General features: G+C 40.2%; 1 protein-coding gene across 1 annotated transcript in view; it reads left to right on the forward strand.

The window, feature by feature from the left end:
• The window catches only part of LAMA2 (laminin subunit alpha 2), a 755,002-nt gene that overhangs the window by 171,501 nt on the left and 562,504 nt on the right, over positions 1 to 20,997 (forward strand). The window contains exons 2-3 of the mRNA XM_015416769.1: positions 4,723 to 4,893; positions 11,293 to 11,405. Coding sequence (XP_015272255.1) covers positions 4,723 to 4,893; positions 11,293 to 11,405 — 284 coding nt within the window. The remainder of the gene's footprint in view (positions 1 to 4,722; positions 4,894 to 11,292; positions 11,406 to 20,997) is intronic.

The following is a 20,997-nucleotide window of genomic DNA, read 5'->3' on the forward strand; positions in this document are numbered from 1 at the left end:
ACTTGCCACTGAAAAGAACATTCATAACCAAAATTAACAACCCTGTGATTAAAGCATTCCTATCTGCTTATGACAGCATTTAGGGAATCACAGTTTAAATGAAGAGAGTACATCAAAAGATGTTCCTGACTGAATTTTTAAAAAGAGTTTTCATTACGTTGGCCAAATTTATTTAATAGTTACTCAAATGACAGCTGTTTTTTAAAAAATTTCAGAGTTGTCACTCTTGCCCAAATTCAGGTCTGCCTTTGTAAACCAGAATTACAAAGTGGTGTTTCAAAGTTTAGTACATGAGGCCACCAAAATAAGTTCTTTCTTCCATTTATGTCCTGTTCTGAACTTCACTCATTCACTCACAATTTGTCCTTGTGTATGCAATGCATAGACATTTGTCCAAAGCATGTCAAAGCAGGTGTACAATTGAATGGAGTTACATTACGTTTAGAGTTATGTGGAGACTTTTTTCTCAGTTTTTCTGACAGAAGAATTGGAAAATTTGGGGAAACACTGAAAAAGAATCCTTTGTCTTACAAACTTTTCACTCTTCCCAAATACACAGCATGAAAGAGTCTGAGAACTTGCTCAATATTACAATAAGCTTTAAAATTTTGGGGAGCAATGAAAAAAGACCTTTTAAATTCCAAATATTTTTAAAATTTAAATGTAAACAATTTGGCAACAATTAGTACTCTATAATGTGTGTAATTAGAATACATTATTTAAAAGTTCATCGTTTTCAATGTTATAAAGTTTAGTTTAATATTCAGATATTCTTGTAGTTCTACCTATTGCAACTCTATATCTGTGCAAATAATACACTTTCTTTTTTTTTACTACAGACTTTTTTTTTGGTCTTCACCTTTCTTTTTTATTATGGCAAAAATTAAAGATGCATGTACTATGGTAACATACAATGTAATATAGGACTGCCAAACCCTGAGTTCCCATTGACCTCCACTGCATGCAGCGCTATGGCACTTCTGGTAAAAACCTGGGAGTGACATAGGGTTGCTATAGGAATTGCTGGAAACTCTACAATAAAAGTTTCTGGTGATTCCTAGAGCTACCCTATGTCACGTCTGTGTCGTGAGTCCCGCGGAATGCTGGCTGGCACGTTAGTGCCCAGAGGAGATAGAGTACCCAATGATGAATGGAGTCAGGAACTTAGGTGCAACCACTGTGAGTTTATTCTCACCCAGCCACCACCTATATACAGTTCTGTGCGTCAAAGTGCTCCGCTGCAACTGATACATTGGAAGAAGATAAAACCACTGTACACACTTTACATATATACACCTGCTGGCCAATCAGCAGATAGCTGATGCAACCTTCAGCAACATCTTCAGTGCCAGGCTGCACTGCCTTAAACTGGTTCTGGCCAGCCTCCTAGCAGTCACATGCTGTTATTAGCTGTCACTTTTCTGACACACCAGATTAAACTCATCTAGGCCAGCCTTACTATAATGAGTGAATCACGACAGTCTGGACAGACAGCATCACATGTCTCCACTCACAATCCTCCTGCTGGGGCCTGCCACCCCTAATATAACAACTTGCAGCTCCTCTGAAATGTTTATACTTGCAATATTTCATGTATACTTGTGTAGGTGCATAAGAAAATATTAAGTGAAAAGGAAAGGGTACACTACTGTGTATGTTCCTTTTCCCTTGCTAATTTCCAGGCACCATACCAGTACCTGGATGCGATAGTTCAGTGGTTAAGGGGAAGTTGGCTGAAGATGAGTCCATCTAAGATGGAGGTCACGTGGCTGGGAAAGACTGAAATGCTAGCTAGAAGGTCACTCCCAGGACTTGATGGTGTCCAGCTGACAGTTGTAGACTCTATAAAGAATCCTGGGTTGTGGTTGGATTCTGTGCTATCATTGGATAAACATGTGTCCATGGGAGTTCGGTTTGCATTTTTTCACCTATGCCAGGCCTGCCAGCTGGCTTCAAATTTGTCTGGGTTGGACCTTGCCATGATGATCCATGCAACAGTCACCTCTAGATTGGACTACTGTAATTCACTCTGAGTAGGGCTACCCTTGAAAACACTTTGGATACTGCAGAATGTAGCCGCCAGGTTGTTGACCAGAACTTCATGGTCAGCTCATATTTACTCCCAATTTTGTGGCAGCAGCTCTGGCTACCAATTAGTCTCTAGATCTGGTTCAGGGTGTTGGTGCTAACCTTTAAATCCTTTAACAGTCTGGGAGCCTCATACTTACACGACCACCTCTCCCACACTCCCTTTGGTCATCCTCTAGGGGTCTCTTGCAGGTCCCCAGGATGGCTCTGTTAGCTGTCACCAGTGGAAGGGCCTTCTCAGTTGTGGCCCCTACCCTGTGGAATGCACACTGTGATGGTACCCATGCCCTGTCAGACTTGTTTAGTTTCCACAGGGCATACAAGGCTGAATTGTTTAGGTAGGCCTTTGGAGTATAATCCATGTGTTTGGCTTGCTTTTGTTGGTGGTATGATGCTAGCCACATATCTTAATAGTTTAACATTTTAACATGAATGTTTTCTATTTGTTATCTGCTTATAGGTAGTTTTTCATTTATTTATATGGTTTTAATGTTGTAAGTCGCCACAAGATCCTTTGGGTGAGTGGTGACTAAATAATCTAATAAATAAATAAAATTTTATATCCCCATTATTTTTCCCAGGCATATCCTCCAAAGTCTTCCCTGTATCATCACATTGTCTGTTAATACCATGTTCCCATTAGATAAGTTATATGTTGCACTTGAATGCAGGCCTTTGTGTTATGACTCTAATAATCATTGGTTACACAGCCTCAGACAGATATGGCTGTAAGTGAATTTGGAGGTACCAAAGCCACTGATGATTCATTTGCACATTCAGCACTTTACACTGTTCAGCCCTTGCTGCAGAAATTACTAAATATTCTTGAATGGTTTGAACGAAAAATACAACAGGTGTCACAATGTAGAATTTAAAACACAATACAAAGGGACCGTACTCTATAAAGATGTGGCAAGCAGCAAATTCAATAAAGTCCTAGGTATTGATTGACTGGTTGTACAAATTGGACATGTTAGCAGTTAATTGGGTGCCTTGCTTAGGCAATATGTTTAACATGGCTTTTAAAGACAGCACTGGAGTCACTAACTTAGAATGTCAGAGGATAACTGTACCATGACCAAAAGGGTCAGTAATTAAACAGCACACAGGTTAATTGCAGGGACAGGCAAGAGAACAGAGATGGTAGATCAAAAGGGATCAGCTGAATAACACTGCATTAATTCAACAAGGAGAAAGAAGAGACATTTCATAAATTCATTACGCATTCAAGCCCATCCTTGGCAATTGTCGTTGAACTGAGGATTCATACTCATTAACAGGTGGAGCTGGAAACTGGGATAAAGCTAGATTATGGGGGCTGGTAAAGCACAAGATTCCACTGCAGCTCTCACATAAACCTAAATTCCAACATCATAGTGCCCCTTTTTCAGAGTAACTATGAGCCTGGGAACATTTCATGGCATTACAGAGTACATGAGATCTGACAACAAACATGTAAGAAACAAAATTAATGTAGAGCTGTAGATAAACCAGTTGCCTTCCATGACATCTGGACTGTGTTTATTGAGCAGCTTCCAAAGTAATATGCACCAGGAATGGATCCTACCACAGATCAGCAGCTGATTTGGTTCAAAGGTCATTCTCCATTCAAGCAATATATGCCAGGTAAACCAGACAAATATCGTATCCTCTCAAGGGAAACATTTAAGTGGGCAGGCAGCCTGGAACATGGCTTGAATCCCAGCTTTCGTACTATGCCATGACAACACTAAGTCGAACATTGAACCACAGTGGGATTGAAGTGTTAGGACTGCCAGAGAGCTTGTACATCTCTCACTACAGAAAGCTATGCTATTTGGGTAGAAAAATATCCTAGATGCAAATAATATTAGGATTTACTAATATTAGATGTTTTTCTTAGAAATTTATGGCAGTTTGTGTGAGTTGTCTAAAATGTTAGGTTCGAAATATTGTTTTGTTTGTTCAAGTTGATAATAAAAAGTACAGTTTTATAAAGGAGCAAAGCTGATGTGAGTTATTCAATATGCAAAAGGGAAGGGCCTCATATACTCAAAGAAAAAATTCTGCATCATGTGAAAGTGTATTTCCAAGCTCTGAGTGTCTTAATATTGTCAAATGCAAGTACCTGCCATCATAAGAATTAGTTTTACAAGACAGTGGAATTTGGCTTACCCCAAATGGAATATGTATACATTTTTAAATAAAATCATTTGAGGGTAAAAAAAAATACTTGGGGGAAAATGGGAGAGAACTTTCCCCCCTGAATTTTCCCAGGTTTTTTTTGGGGCGGTCTTCATATCTCTCACTCCCAACAGGCATAGATTTCTACACTGATTCTGGATGCAATTTTTACATAGGAGTTTTTTATGCTGTTTATTTTTTTCTTGTTTCTCATACACTCAAATAACTTTTCTGATGAAGGGAGCTTTGACTCTCAAAAGCTTATACCCTGAAACTCTTGTTGATGTCTAAGGCACTTCTGGACTCAAATCTAACAATTCTATTGTGGACCAACCCTCTAAATCCAAAATAACTGAAGCAAAGATTGCACAGCAAGCATGTACTTTAATCAATATGATGATTCAGGTTGCATTTTTTTCTGTTCTTTTTCACTTCACTATGATACGTGATTCTCACTGTTTCCCCCTACAGGTTTGTTTCCAGCAGTGCTAAACTTGGCTTCTAATGCACTCATCACAACAAATGCTACCTGTGGTCAAAGAGGTCCTGAAATGTACTGCAAGTTGGTGGAACATGTACCTGGACAACCTGTGAAAAACCCCCAGTGTCGGATTTGTGACCTGCACAGTAGGATTCCAAACTGTATGTGCACAAGTTTTATTCATTCTGTTTACTTACATCCTTGAGTGGGAGGAGGCAAGGGTGTAGACTTTCCAATTTCCCGGGGGGGGCTGGGGCTGGGCCAGAGGCATTGCTTTGCTAGGAGCAAGGGTGGCTCCCGGGGGAGGCTGAGTACCTTCCTGAAAATTTCGGCGGGGGCTGAAGCCCCACCGCCCCCAAGGATTTCAAATTAACTGTATCATTCTTTGTCAGGGGTTTTACCTTCTGTTTAAATTAAGGTACTTATGGGGCAATCTTAAACAGGCGTACTCAAAATCCTACTGAAGTATACTTAATGTGGCTTATACCCAGGCTGGGTATTTGTAATGAAATTGTTATGGGGTTGTCCATTTTTTCATTCAAATGGATTGCACATGGATGCCTGTTCACTCCATACAAGCCATAACATTTACACAATGTCCACACCTTAGTTTTCTCAGAACATGTCATGTGTGACCTTATCTATGCCAGGTTCCAGTCCTGGAGCAGTGCTATACCAAATTAAGTCCCTAATAACAAAGTCCCTCTAGACCCCCTAACCATATTAAGGGGGTGGGCCCTTCCCAGAGTGAATATCCTGTACATGAGATTAACTCAACCAGCAGGGTGTTCAGGAGAGATGGCATGATCTTTGGGTAGATTTCAACATTTCAGTCCTGGCACTTTCCAAAAGCATTAAGTCCTGGTTTCTGAAACATATCCAGAAATCCTTTCCCACCTCACTCACAGAGTAACGCCAACTAAAAAGGAAAAAAAATACATGAAAAAGCGAGTGGAGTGGAATAACTTGTTTCTGGCCAATTTTCACAAATCGGGTAATCACTCATTACAACTTGACCATCAGTGTTGAGCTTGAGGGTGTCATAAATATAGGCTGGTAGGACCTAATTGTTACCTAAAATGTCTTGCTCACAGGAAAATGTGAATTGCATTGTTAAAACACATAAGTGATTTTGACATGGGGAGGGGCTTGTGTGGTTTCCCTATTCATGGTATGACTGCAGATAAAGCACAGTGGCAGTGGGGGTTCCACATGGCAGGTTTCCCTGCAGTTTCACTCCCCTAGTCTCTCAGCAGTGACCATCCCTCCTTCAGGCCACCATGGCTATTTCAGTTTTTTTAGAAAATTAGCAGATAAATATTGTTATATTGATATACCATTATAACCACCTGTATGCTAGGTTCTATGAATTCCAATCTTTATTTTTTTTTAAAGTAAGTCTCTAGTCCCTTCTGCTGCAAAGATATAAATTTCCCCTTATTTCACTACAAAGGAAAAAGCTGGAGACTTACTTTTTTAAAAATGAAAGCTGAGAATTGAGAGAACTTGTTACACCTATTGTCAAAATGGTATATTAATATAACAATATTCTAGGGACATGCATTCGGTTCGTCTGAACCGAATGCACCCCCGAAAATGACCCATTCAGGCCCCTTTCTGAATCAGCTTGCCGCTGAATTGCTGCTGAATTTTGGTGGCAATTTGGCCCCATTATATCCTATGGGCCATTGAAGTCAAAGGCAAAAACATAGAGTCTATTCTGGGGACTGGAGCAGAGGGGGTTTGTGGGACAGGCTCCGAACTCGCTGGGTAGCTGCTGGAGCCTCTCCCCAAGATACCCACCAAGTTTCAAGAACATTGGACCAGGGGGTCCAATTCTACGGGCCCCCAAACAGGTTGCCCCCATCCCCTCCATTGTTCTCTATGGTGGGAAAAATGTTTGCGAGTTTGGAGCCTCTCCCTCAAACCCCCTCCCCTCCAACCCCCAGAATATACCCTATGTTTTCGCCATTGACTTCAATGGCCCACAGGATATAATGGCGCTGAAATTGACATTCGGCTGGGCCAAAGACTCCTGAATTGGCTCCTACAGCCTAAATTGACATGCGGGAGTCTTTCTGCCGGCCGAAATGGATTCTGCCTGATTTGGCCGAATCCGAATTCCTAATGGTAAAAAATGATAATGGTATCTGGTGCATTGATGTTACAGAGAAGCATATATATTGGAGAGACAAAGCAGGTGATCCACCAGTATACATGCTTCCCTGTATTTTACTTATGGACTACAGCAATGTGCATTCAAATATACATTTGCATGGCAAGATATGAAGCTGCATACTGCTGAGATTAATGTTCTCAGTGTGAAGAAATAGCAAAGGTTTGATTCAGAATCGAGTCTGCCCCTGTATCTGCTGGTAACCAGTACTTTTCTTCTGGGCAGAACTAATTTTGCAAAGAGATAATTAGTGGTAATACTATACATACTAATATTTAGACACCGAATTTAGTCCTGCTCCCCCACAGATTATCATTACAATTCATGTTATATACTTGATCAAAATATATAAATGTGAACCACAGGCCCAGCTCGGGTTGCTGAATGGGCAGTCCATTCAGGGGATCCAGACATGAAGTGCTCATTCAAGGAATCAGCCTTCTGCACACCTACCGACTTCTCTTAATCCAACTAACTCCTGTTCCCCCACCTCCAAACTTCTTACACATCTGAATATTTGCTTAGCTATTTTCAGGATTTTTGTGACAAAAGTAGCAGTGTTTGTATCATTAGAGGAGCAGGTAGGGGGCATCGTTGAAATTCACAAGATCCATCTTTCTAAATTTGGTACATCTACATCTTTCTAAAAACAGTAACTAGCTTTCTATAAAGAGTAGCCACCTCACAAAAGTTAGGAGGTGGTGCCTCCTGCTCCACTTCTAATTTAAGCAATGAAAAGTTGGACAACCCTTAGAATTATTTACGAGACATCAGTCAGGGAGCCATACCATTTTGGAAGCTCCAAAGTTGTGAAATCATCACTTGCTTAGTTTTGAAAATAAGTGATTAACAATACTTAAGCCGCCCTGAGCCTGTGGGGAGGGCGGGATAGAAATCCAAATAAATAAATAAATAAATACTTCAAATAATTAAAGGGTACAGGCTAATCCTGAAGAGTCTGTCTCGTTATATGTTACTTAGTCCTTCTTCCTTTCACTATTTGAAAGATCATGTGCATTGCGATTCTGTCTCTGTTGTTAATCTGTGGTGCAGCCAGCCATTTAAAATGCATAGTCTTTCATTACAAACTCATCACATTTTAAGGTTTGCAAAATGTTCATTTGGCACCATGAACTGTTTTATTTACCCAGTGATGGCCCTTTAATAAGAGGGCTGTGTAATGTAACCAGACTTTAAATGGTCCCCTTGGAATTTGTGAATCTGGTTTGCCTCCCCTTAATTACTTTAGAAGGAAAAGAACACACACTCCTTGGTTAATCATATGTGAGCACAAATTAAAGACCACACTTCGATGGGTTGCCTATGTAAAAACTCCCTTGTCATTCATCACTGAGGTTGGTCCTTGTATTAAGTCTGCAGTGTTATCCTTTTACCGGCATAAGATATATTTTTTTCTTTCCCATTTTAAAAATAGGAATACATTTCAGCAATTAATTAGTGGTTTCAAATTAATTAAGATTAAATGTCCATAATGGGATTTTAGTTAATTGTATATTCATCTCTCATCCCTACTTTTCATGACTAACCCCCATATCAATTTGACTTGAGGAGACTGATAGCAACATTTCCAATTAGCCAACTTCTATCACTATCACCTTGGAGATCTGGGTTTGATTTGCAGCTGATTTTTTTCTAGGATACTTTTAAGCTGATTGCAGAAAAAAGATCAGACATAGCAAAAAGATCAGACGGTACCCAGACCAAAGAGTTTCTTTTCCTCTGCCCCTTGTATCTTTTTAAAATACGAAGCTGATTCCAATAATAACTCATTTCTCTTCCTAATTTGATAACATGCCAGTTTCGAAGTTTCCTAGTGCTGCTGAATCATTTGATATTTACATACAGTGTATGGCATTTTCGGTTTCAAGACTGACACTTTCCCTTCCTCCCACAGAGGCTTTAATTGTGCTTTCAAATGTGCCCAGAGACATTCCAGTTTTCAGTAATGAGGCAGGGTTCTTTGCCTTTAGTGAGCTGCTGACATGATACAAAACCATGAAATTAAAGATCAGCAATCTGGTTAGTAGATTTAAATAGCAGGTGATTTAGGGTAACCAAATACCAAATGAAGTGTTATATCTAAATCTTAGAGAAATTAAGTGGGGACTCTTGTTGCATTGAGCCCTCCTTATGCAACAGGGCTGTGCCCAGACTGATGTCTCAGCTGTCTTCCTGCAGATCCTCTTGGTGGGTATGCATGCATAGTACCCAGTTTCTAGTTGGTGCTGAGAATTGCCCCTGTAGGGATTAAGGCTATTATTCCCCAACTAATTATTGCCATCCCAATATAAACTGAACATTTGTACATTCTGAACTCATTGTTTTTGGAAACAGTATGAATGTCCTCCAAGCAATTTAGAAAAATCTACATATCTTCTGCTTCTCACTAATTCTAGATGCATAGCATCTTAAAAACAAATCCCAACATTTTCATATAAAATACAGTGCAGTGGATCAAACCACTACGTTCAGCAACATTGGAAGGCTTTCTCCAACTTAAATTAAACTTTGCTTAGCAGAATGGCTGAAGCTGAAGTACCCACTTATGTGTGCAACTTAGAGTTACCAGCCCACCACTAAGCCCTTGTTTATCACCACTGCTCCAAGTGGCAATGGGAGAGAAAAAAATGGACATTGGGCCAATGGCATGACATCACTTGAGGAAAACCCAGAAGTGATGTCAGTCCTTTCTAGGAATTGCCATGTCCCTATCCCTCCCTCCATCTCATGCTGGTTGCCTGGCTACACATAAGAATGTAAAGGCAGGCAGATGGTCTAATAATTGTGATCTTATTTTCAAGACTGTAATTAGGGTCACAACTAAATGAACTTTAAACTGAATGAGGAAGATATTTGAGGTATTTTCACACATCGCAAAATACATTTTTGCGCGTGCCCAGGGGATATTTTTTGGTTGAAAAAAATGTCACCTTGAATCTGTACTCAGTATTTGGTTTTTGCAAAACACAAATGGAATTTCATCTTTCTAGATTCTATTCATATTACAATATGAATATAGTTATACTATAGTATCAGCTTTCTCTTTCAACTTTGGCACAGTAGGGCCTTTTAAAGTAACTAGTGTCAGAAGTCCCCAGAATATCTTCCCTCGGGTTTCTTTGTATCTGCTTCAATATGTTTCATCATTTTCCCTTCTTGTTGTGACAAGTCGTTTCTAGCAGTTATTGCACTAACAAAATTGGCTATGCTGCTTGAAAACCAGTACCTGTTTCTGTATAAATATTCTTCAGTTATTTTTTCTTACACATCACAATGGCTTAATAGAGAGTGATTAACTACGTACTGCTCCTGTGCATCATGCATGGGCTCCCCAAATATCATTAAATTTAATGGTGATGTCTTCGTAAAAGTGCCTGGTGGGTTGCTATTTGGGATGGGCATGAACTGGGACAATGTGATTTGGTTCAGTTTGTGGTTTGTGAACCACGAACCATCACAAACTTTTAGCCACCAAATGAACAGGTTTGGTTTATGAGGTTCATGACATAGTAGCATGCTAGAGACACAAAACTCCCAGAGGATCTCTGCCAGACTCTCCTTTATCTGCCCACCAAGTTTGGTGAGGATTGGATTTACGGGGTCTAAGTTATGGCCCCCAAAGAAGGTGCCCCCAGGAAAATGTTTTCTGGGGAAACGGCAGGTGGTCATTTTGACAGGCGCAGGTTCAGGAGATTCAAGGATATATAAAATGGAACCTGTGCAAGCTAGAGACAACAAAGTTGCAGGGGACCCCTCCCAGAAGCTCTTCTACATGCCCCCCAAGTTATGTTGCTTTGAAGTTTGGTAAACATTTAGTTTGAGTGGAGACAGTCTGTCTACAAATGTATCCATTCACCAACAGCCACAAACAGCTGGAAAGTTCATGGAGAGTTCATGCCAGTTGACCTGCCATGAACTTCACCAACCACGAACCAGCCAAAATTCATCATGAACTTTAGTTTGTGAGCTGGTTCATGCCTATCCCTAGTTGCTATCATAAGCCATAACCTTTAACCGGAACACTAAGCTGGGCATAGAAGAGTTGTCAGCATGTGATGTTTTAGGCAGTCTATGATTAGCAGTACTTGTTAGGGAATGTGTAAAGAACCATGGATTGTTATTTTGCTTTAGTTGCTGTTTGTTTTAAATTCTTATCTGAAATCTGTTTATTTGGGATCTAAACAAGTCTTCAAAATACATTTCATAAAGAGCTTTTGGGGGTAATTCTAAAGTACAGTATGTGATGACAAGCAGATGAAAATATTTCAGTCTAAGACATTATACTCATCACAGGTTGAATGAAATGATGGTACAGTAAATAAGTCCTGTCTATTGATTATCTACGTTTCTTTTGAACCAACAGTGCGGCACCCAATCACAAATGCAATTGATGGCAAGAATACCTGGTGGCAAAGTCCTAGCATTCAAAATGGGATGGAATATCATTATGTGACCATCACACTGGATCTGCGACAGGTAATGTTTAAATTTAGTTTCTGCAAACTCATTTCAACTGTAAAATCATTAATTTCTTTTTTCCAGTCTACTAGCAACACATTAAGCACCATCCATTATCATAAAGTGCAAAGTAATTCACATAAACAATGCAAAATGACCTGTTCATGGTAGCGTAATTTGTTCATATTGTTCATCCTCAGGTGTTAGAACCATTGTAGATGTAAGGCTAGCCCCTCCCAAATACCTGCTGACATAAGTGGCTTACCTGTGTCAGTAAATTGTCATAAGATTTTCACAAGAAGATTGCTGCTTATCCACAATGATTAGAAAAATAACAACTTACAAGGATGGGAGCAATCTCCTTCTCCTTCACCATTATTGCACTGCTTGATTTTGTAGGTGACTCACATAAGGAGTTATTTGTGGAAATTAGCCAGCTGCACTAACATCTGCAATACATATTTTGAATATTTTTAGAAATATTAAATATCGAGTTTCAGGTCCAGCATTTGGCTAGGGTGCTGAATTCTTGTGTCCTTCAGAATACGAAGAGAGAGATCGCAAGTGATTCCTCCCCCCGAATTTTCAAAGGCGTTTAAATGAAGAGGGTGCATCTCATTATCTCAGACAAAGTTGTCTTTTAAAGATATGTCATTTTACTGAATAAGCTACGTGTCAGAGTTGTTGTTTTTTTAAAAAAAATTAAGTCTACTCTATGTGGCTAGCTAACAAGACCTGATATATTTACATAGACTCAGTAGGAAGTAGCCTCAGGTTTCTTGTTGCATTTTCTGCCAATCATTTTCTTCTCCTTCAGTAGTAAGTTTGATGAAATGACAGCTGTGTAGGTTTCTAGAAGGCTGTTATCATTTGATCTTCACAAGTGTGCTGTATTGTGGCAGCTACGCAAGTAAGAGGACTTGGAGTGTCAGAAGAGAAATGGTTTTATTTCCCTTCAGCTAATGCAAATACAGAATAACTAGTAGGTGCCAGAAATAACACTTCACATTTTTAGACTCTCTGGCTGCTACATGTCATCCAAGAAATTAAAAATAGACTAGATAACCTAGGAAGATCCACCCTTCCCTTTATCCATTCTTCATAAATGGTTACCACATTGACTCCTGAACCTGCTATCTTGAGTGTAGGGCTGCCCTTATAATGAATGAGATTAGCTAGAAATTCAGAAATATGGGTTAGGAACAAAGAGGCAGACAAAAATTCATTGGACATAAATGCTGGAAAAGCAAAGCCTGCTAAGAGTCTAAAATTGTGAATATTGCTGAAAGAGCACCTTAGGCCACTTGTACCCTAGGAGGAGCTGTGGAACATTCTTTGGTGTTTAGGGTTGATTGAAGGTTTTCTCTTGTAGTTCAGCCTACCTCTTGTTGTTTTTCTCTCTCTGATATGTGTTAGTGCTTGTTCTTTGAAGGCCTCTCTGTTACATTAATGGCCTGCAGTCAGTTATTGTCTTTCTTCAAACACCTGTTGCAGTAAATTCTTCAAAAGCAAACTCCAAGGTGTGGATTGTATTATTTCCAGAAATCTGCCAACAATAAATCAGTTTTAACTTTAGTTAAGCAACAAGATATGTAGAAATAGTTAATATGCCCCATTCTGATGTGATGCCCAGGTGAGCTGGCATGGTCAATATGCCCAATGGCACAAGTCCTTTAATTTGAGAACAGACATAAATCAGCTTTCTTTCATGGTAAGTAGGTTCCCCTCTAAAGCCATATACAACCCCTGCTGGATGTACTTTGCTTTAACAGCAAAAAACATTGGTTCAACTGCGGAGCCATTCCAAACCTGTGTTCTGAAGCATATGGACAGATCCTTCTGCCATAGGAAGGACTCAGCCTAGCTTGATTTCCTTTCCATCCATATTCTAAAAATAAATATCAAACATGTATTTACCCCATTGTCTCTGAGTCCTTGCCATCTACAGAAGGAAATCCTTGGCCATACCACTCTAATAAAAACTAACTAGACATACTTAAGTGCACTGACCACTTTAGGAAACCTCAGTTCCATTGTAACTGGCCCTGAAGAGGCTTTGAGGGTGGTGGCTCAGTTGTAGAGCCTCCGCTTTGCATGCAGAAGGTCCCAGGTTAAATCCCTGGTATCTCTACTTAGAAGGACCAGGCAGGAGAGGATGCAAAAGACCTTTACCTGAGGCTTTGGAGAGTTGCTGCCACTCTGAATGGACAATACTGACTTCGATGGACCAAGGGTCTGATTCAGTATAAGTCAGCTTCAAGTGTGTACTTTACTGTGCAATATCCTCCCTTAGTTCCCTGTGCATCTGATATAATTGTATAGAATTTTAACCCTCTCATAGCACTGTAAAAGTGAAAGCAAAAACATCCACCTTGAAACAACCATTATGCATGGACAGTTAAGATGATTTTGCCAATATTTTAGGATCTTTTTTTCCTGCCCATTTATCTTCCTGATTTCTTCAAATGATCAAATTTCTCTTGAGGCATCTTTAGAAATTCCCTCTGCTGTGTCCTGCTCAATCCAGGGGTGGGGATTAATTTGGTTATGGGACATTTTGTTTTCTCATAAATTATACGTACATTCAGCTCCTCAGCTAAACCTTGAAGTGCTTCTAAAGTTTATTGACATACCAAGGTCTACCTGCAAAAAGTGTGCCACATCTCCTTTTTCATCTTCTGCCGTAAATACCATTCTAATATATGAACTCAGAAGTATATCATGAGACTGAATATCTCATCTGGAATGTATTATATAATTAAATCTACTTTCAAATGCAAAACACATAAAAAACAAAATCATATCTGGATAAACCCCCAAAAGGCTGAAGGTCGGTAATATATACATGTCACTCTGCTAATCAGAGGCCAGATTCTGGGAGGTGCTCACCTTCCAGCTTCTCCTTTTCCAGCATACCTGCAAGCAGTGCCTATGCAACAGAAAGGAGGATGGCTTTCCTTCATCCTGGCCTCCTTCCTCTTTGGCTGTCTTCGGACAGGCCTTATAAAAGAGTGCCTGGGGTGGAACTTCCCCAGGCTTCCACCAATACATCCCATGCCCTTGGAGTGACTGGCTTCCTAACCAATTAGGGTTGCCAAGTGTATCTTTGCCGGGAGTGGGGGGCTCCTGGCTGGCGTCTTGTGCACGTGCGCTGCATGCACGTCACCCGGAAGTGACGGGAGGACGCCAGGCACGCTGGGGGCGGGGCCACGGCCATACAAGGGAAAACCATAGAGTTTTCCCTTGGATGCGCACGTCGGGGTGGAGTCCCCCCCGGGGCCCAATCTGGCAGCGCCAGGGAACGGGCCTCTGGGGTGGGGGTTTCCCCGCCCCCCGGGGGGGACTTGGGATCCCTATAACCAATGGGCTGTTGTCCCTCTAGCCTGCCATTTCCCCTTCCAGAATGCCTGTGAGCAATTCCACAGCAATGGGGAGGAGTAGGGTATTCCTTCATCCTCGTTCCATCTCTCCCTGGGCTCTGCCTGCTTCTGCCTTGGAGGATAAGACCTGGCTTGGAGGACAAGATTCTCCAGGCAGGCCTTATAAAGGAATATCTAATGTGGGACTTCCCCAGGCTCCCACCAATGCATCCCAAGCATTGGGTGGCTGGCCTTCTGGCCAATGGGCTCTCGTCCCACCGCCCTCCCAAGTCTTTAAAAGCCTCTCCTTAGGGTTGCCAGGCCCCAGCAGCATGATGATGTCACATTGCAGACATTATGAAACAAGCAAGCACTGTATAAAAATGCAGACCAAAGAGTGCCCATCAATACCCTTATATTGATAGGCAAAAAATACTTTCATAAAGCACTCATAATGTACAGAAGCCTTCAAAGCAGTATATGCAGGCAAAAATCCTGAAAAGTAGAAGGAAAAGAAGAATGCTCTCACAATATCACTGTTTAAAAAGTTGTAATAATGCACAGTGCCATTGAAAGGCCATAAAGCTCACCAATCCTTGTATTAAATCAGTCTCAACCGTACAGAAATTTTGTATATGATTTAAAATTCTTCTCTTCATGTTATACCAGATGAGCTGTGTACCTCTTAAAATGTTCCTGTGAATGTTTGTATGTGGGGATGTTGACTAGAACTATCAGAACCCGTGTGGTTGAGCATAGGTCTTGTATTAGAAACTCACAGTTAGAATCACCTATGGTTCAGGATTTCATTGACATGCATCATTCTCCTGATGATTTTCAATTTGTGATACTGGAAGTGCTTAAAACTCATCAATATACTTGCATAGATGTTGAAAAAAGGTTGCGACAACATGAAGCATTATGGATTTTTAAACTCAAAACTTATCACCCCTGTGGCCTCAACCAGTCATTAGAACTTGGCTGCTACTTATGAGTTGACTCAATTAGTCATTAGAGTTTAGCTGTTACTTATGAGTAGAAATAGTGTTTGGTCCTTTAATTCCTGTAACTTTAAGAACCTGACTGCTATGGTGCCCAACATACTAGCTACAGTATTTAAATCCTTTAGATGCTGACCACACCTTGAGGTTCTATTGGTGATGGGGTGCCCGGTTGAGACTGATTTAATACAACGATTGGTGAGCTTTATGACCTTTCAATGGCATTGTGCATTATTACAACTTTTTAAACAGTGATATTGTGAGAGCATTCTTCTTTTCCTTCTTCTTTTCAGGATTTTTGCCTATATATACTGCTTTGAAGGCTTCTGTACATTATGAGTGCTTTATGAAGGTATTTTTTGCTTATCAATGGCCCCGGTCACATGGGAGGATTTGCCCCACAAGAGGGATGGATCAAGCTGGCGCGATCACACTGCACATCTGGGAAGCGTCACGCACCCGTCCCCGATCCAGCCCTTCGGCCCGAAAATGTGCATTTAAAAGGTACTACCTTTTGAGCACTACCTTCCGGATGATGTGCGGCAACTCCAGGTGTCTGGTCCGGGAAGTGCTGGTAGCCCGTCACAGCCAGCGCCATTCCCCATCCCACACATGCGCACAACCGCACTACTGCTGGTTTGCTGCACAACACGTGATCGGCTGCCAGAGCACGGAGCCGCGAGGGCACGGCGGATTGTGCTCCTGTGGTTCTTTTTGCTCTGGCTCTAATTTGCCTCCCTTCGGCAGCGGATCATCCCGCTCGTGTGACTGGGACCAATATAAGGGTATGGTTGTAATTACTATACATGATAATAATAGTATGGCTTACTTGTAATTGTAGTTTGATGAAGTTTTTGAAGACGAGCCGTCGAAACTAAGATTGAAATCCGGAGTCTTCATTTGTCTTCTGTTTCCTCTGTACTACTCATGTACTTGTGCATTACATGATGTAATTTTGCTATCACTGATACATGTGGTTCCTTGTTATTCCTTGTTAGTATAGTGTTATCTTGTTATATAAATGTTTTCTCTGTTGTATATATTACTTGCGCACTCTTTGGTCTGCATTATTTATACAGTGCTTGCTTGTTTCATGATTCCCGTGTACTGTCTTATCACACTTGTTTTGACATTGCAGACATTACCACCCTAAGCCCTGCCCCCAACAATGATGACCTGTTAGAGCTGACATGAGGCCACTACCAAAAGTAGCAGCCATATACCTCCTCTTCCTCCTCCTCTGTCCCTGAAATGTTTAATAAGGCAAATGATGGAAGATTTTGTCAGTCTTTATGTGCCTGCTATACTTTGTTGGTTTCTCCATGTGGCGTGGAAAATTTCACAACATGGCAATATCCTATCACATGTTTTGCCTTACTAAATATGATGAAGCACAACAGGAAGAAGAGCGGCAATGCTTGCAACTGCTTTCAGTGGCAGACACACACCTGCTGTGACAGGTGGTTCTGGATTGAGACACCCACAGTGATGTATAATATTGAATAAAACATTTCTGTTCCCACTGGGTTGAAGGCACAAGGCTAAGGTATCAGAAGGTTTTAGTTTCCTTCTCTTTGCTGGAAGTCATGAGGTTTATGAATTACTACTAGAGACCTTATGATGAGCTTTTATTAAAATGGTGTGTCATTTTCAGTTCAATTTTGTGCAGAGTAACTGTTGTATAAATAAACTGAAATCAGTGGACTTGGACTGGAATAACACTGATTAGGATCACAGTGCTTATAGAACAGATTGGATATTTTCTGTTCCTACAAGTAATAGCCTGTAAATTACAGAAATGCATTAGTACATGTTATTATTGATAATTATGAATGTATATAGAAAGCTTTTAGCAAATGCTAATGTTATGAAAAACTAGGAAAATAATTACGCTTTCTTCATTAAACAAGTGGAGACCTTTTTGGAGAGCTGAACTATATTCCTTTCATAACTGGATAGCATAATAAAATAATAGCGTAACACAATCATAATAAATAATGTTTTGGTAGAAGTAACATTAGCTTTAACTGTACAAACAGGAAAACATTATTATTTGTCAGTCTTAGCATAATGATGGTGCTCTGCTTGAAAGTGTATGAGCCATCCAGGCTGTGCTCATAATTCTGGACCTGGTAAGAAATTTTATATAGTTGTACAAGAAGTGAGGAGCTGCGGTGGCTCAAGAGGTTAAGACGCTGAACTGCAGGCTGTGGAAGGTCAGTAGTTCAGCAGTTCGAGACCCGGGTGCCACATGATGGAGTGAGCTCCCATCTCTAGTTCCAGCTCCTGCCAACCTAGCAGTTCGAAAGCAAGAAATTGCAAGTAGATAAATAGGTACCACTTCAGTGGAAAGGTAACAGCGTTCCGTGCGCCTTGGTGTTTATTCATGCCGGCCACATGACCACAGAAACGTCTTCGGACAGCGCTGGCTCTTCGGCTTTGAAACAGAGATGAGCACCGCAACCCTAGAGTTGGATTCGACTGGCTTTCGAGCAAGGGAACCTTTACCTTTACCTTTTACAAGAAGTGAAGACCCAACACTGCACATGTGGCAATGTTGTACACTTTTGGTATTCACTGGCTAATACCATGCTCAGGAATCCTTGTCTAGCATGGAAAACAACTTCCAGCTTGACATTTAATGAATTATTTGGGCTTCTGAAATTCTGGTATGTGTACATTCTTTTTAAAGTGAAGTTCTAGGCTTACAGCATCTCAATGAGTATTATAATGTTTCCAAGTAAATATATTTAGGATTTAGATTATGAATAACATATATGTGCTGTGTGTTCTGGCATAAATCTAGATTTGACACCCAGTTTCAGTAGTAAGCTCCAAAAGAAAATGAACTGGTAGAAAGTTTTGGAGTATTACAAGACAGACCATGATTTTAAGATGTAGAACTGTCTTTGACAGATTTGTTCCTGTTATTAAAATATATGATAGCTAAGTATTTTCTGAGGAATGAAAGATCAAACCTGTGAAACTGGTTGTTGCAGAATAAATAACAGTATATGGGAATATCTAGGGTCACAGGATATGACAGAATTACTATTGCAGCAGTCGTTTATCTCAAAACAGACATTTAAATTTAGAATCTTTGCTAAAGATTAAAACTACTCGAATGGCATCAACATTTTATTTCTAACACAGGGTTAATATGAGGATGTTGACAGCAATACATAACTTTAGAACATTTTTAATGGCTACAATACCTTTTTACATTTGCAAATACATGATCCATTTTTCCATATACCCTTACAAGGGCTGTGGGGAAAGCAATCAATGTTTCTCAGCACTGTTTCATTATTATTATGCACTGATATTTGCTTCAAGATATTCTGGGTTTCAAGATGTCTTATTTGGGTTGGTGGGTTGGCATATAAAGGTGGATTCAATTCCATAGTCATATATCTGGAATTTCAATTTCTCTTTTTCTTGCATAAACATCACACAAAATATGAGTAGTCTTGAGATATGTTGAGGCTGTTGGTTGATAAATTTAGATTGCAGAGCAAATAAAGTCTGTATTCATTTAAAAAATAAAAATCGGGAATTATGTATGGCTAAACATGTGCTCAGATAAGGAACGAATGTGCTGGAATTAAATTCTTCAGATATTTTTGAACAAAATGTATGGTAGCATGATCTGAGCACCTGTTGAACCATTCATGAGCCATGTTCAATATTCCTTAATGTGTTAAATTGCACAATAAAAAAGTATTTCTTGAGCTGTATGTGGAATAAAAGAGAGAGCAGCAGGGGAAAGGCAAAGGAGTGGAAGACTTAAGTAATTCCAGTCATCTTGATAGGACCAAGAACTCCAGATAAAACATTGTAATCAGAAAAATGAGTATTACCTGAAGTACGTGGATATAGAGCATCAGTACCCCTAACTAAGCAGACCTTGAGATTCTAACTAACTTGCACTGGTGCTAGTGCTCATTTTGCAGACATTGTAGGGGATCAGGCTGTTTGCATTACTAAGCCATCCCTTTCTTTTTTAACATTTGCAGGTGCTTAGTTTTAGAAGTGACATCAATAGTATTGATGGCAGTGCAAAATCAAGTGGCTTGATAGCTCAAGTAGAATTTGATTACCTTCACCTAACAGGAGAGCAGTTGGGGGCTTTGTTTGACTTTTTAAAAATTCTTGTTTCCCTCAGTGGTCTAAGGCAATAAAATTCTTAAATGGTAGTCCTTAGTGTACTTTCAGGGTCTCTTGTGAAGAAACCACAAGAATAAAAGGAAACTGCTGAAGAGATGGAGGGGTGGTTTTTTTTGTTAAGGTTTCCAGTATAGCCCCTTGCACTGTTAACCCCCCCCCCCGTTTATCTCAAAACAGACATTTAAATTTAAAACAGACATTGAATTATATGTCATCAGCAAAAGGAAGACTTCAACTTGATAAATAAAGAACGTATGCCACTGCCATCCTAGATGTTAAATTTTCCCCTTCTTTTCATCTTATGTATCATTTATTTTAGTTACAATATAAGAATATTAGATTGCAGAAAGAACTAAAGTTCAGTTTGGAAATGTGTAATACTGGACTAGGATCTGGAATTACCTGAGTTCAAATGTCCCAGTCACTCTGTCTCAGTCTCACCAGTTATTCTGTCCCAGCCTCACCTACCTCACAGGGTTTTTGGGATAATTTTATTTATTTATTTATTTATTTATTATTTACATTTCTATCCCGCCCTCCCCGGAGGCTCAGGGCGGCTTACAAGGCATATCACCGAATAAAACAATAGAACAGTACAAAATATTAAAAATACATCACAGTTAATGAACAGTTTTGGTGCTCCTCTGAACCCCTTCCGGGGTTAGGGCTCCCTCTCCCGACCTTGTGGAGTTATTGTAAGTTCTAGTTGATTTTAATTACTTTTTGTATTTTGGCACCCCCCTGAAGGACGGTTTTTCCTCGAAGCATTGTTAATTGAGGTTGCCTTTGTTGTTTTTCGATAATAAAAGCTTTTTTGCCTGATTTGCCGAGCCTGAATGCTAATCCATGGATTATTCGGAAGGGACATTATGGAACATGGATCCAGTGCTGGCCTCAGTAGGATTAGAAGGATCCTTTTACCAGGAAGAGCCCTTTCGAAGATACTCCTCTGAGAAGGTATTTGATACGAGTCTAATTCTAGAGGAGTGTAATGATAATGAAGTTGCCTTAAGTAGGAGGGTCTCACAACCGAAAACAGAAACAGGAGTACAGAATGATAAGGGAGCAGATACGGCGGTGAAG

The sequence above is a fragment of the Gekko japonicus genome, unplaced genomic scaffold (assembly GCF_001447785.1).
Source record: "Gekko japonicus isolate JY-2015 unplaced genomic scaffold, Gekko_japonicus_V1.1 scaffold92, whole genome shotgun sequence".
Taxonomy (NCBI): domain Eukaryota; kingdom Metazoa; phylum Chordata; class Lepidosauria; order Squamata; family Gekkonidae; genus Gekko; species Gekko japonicus.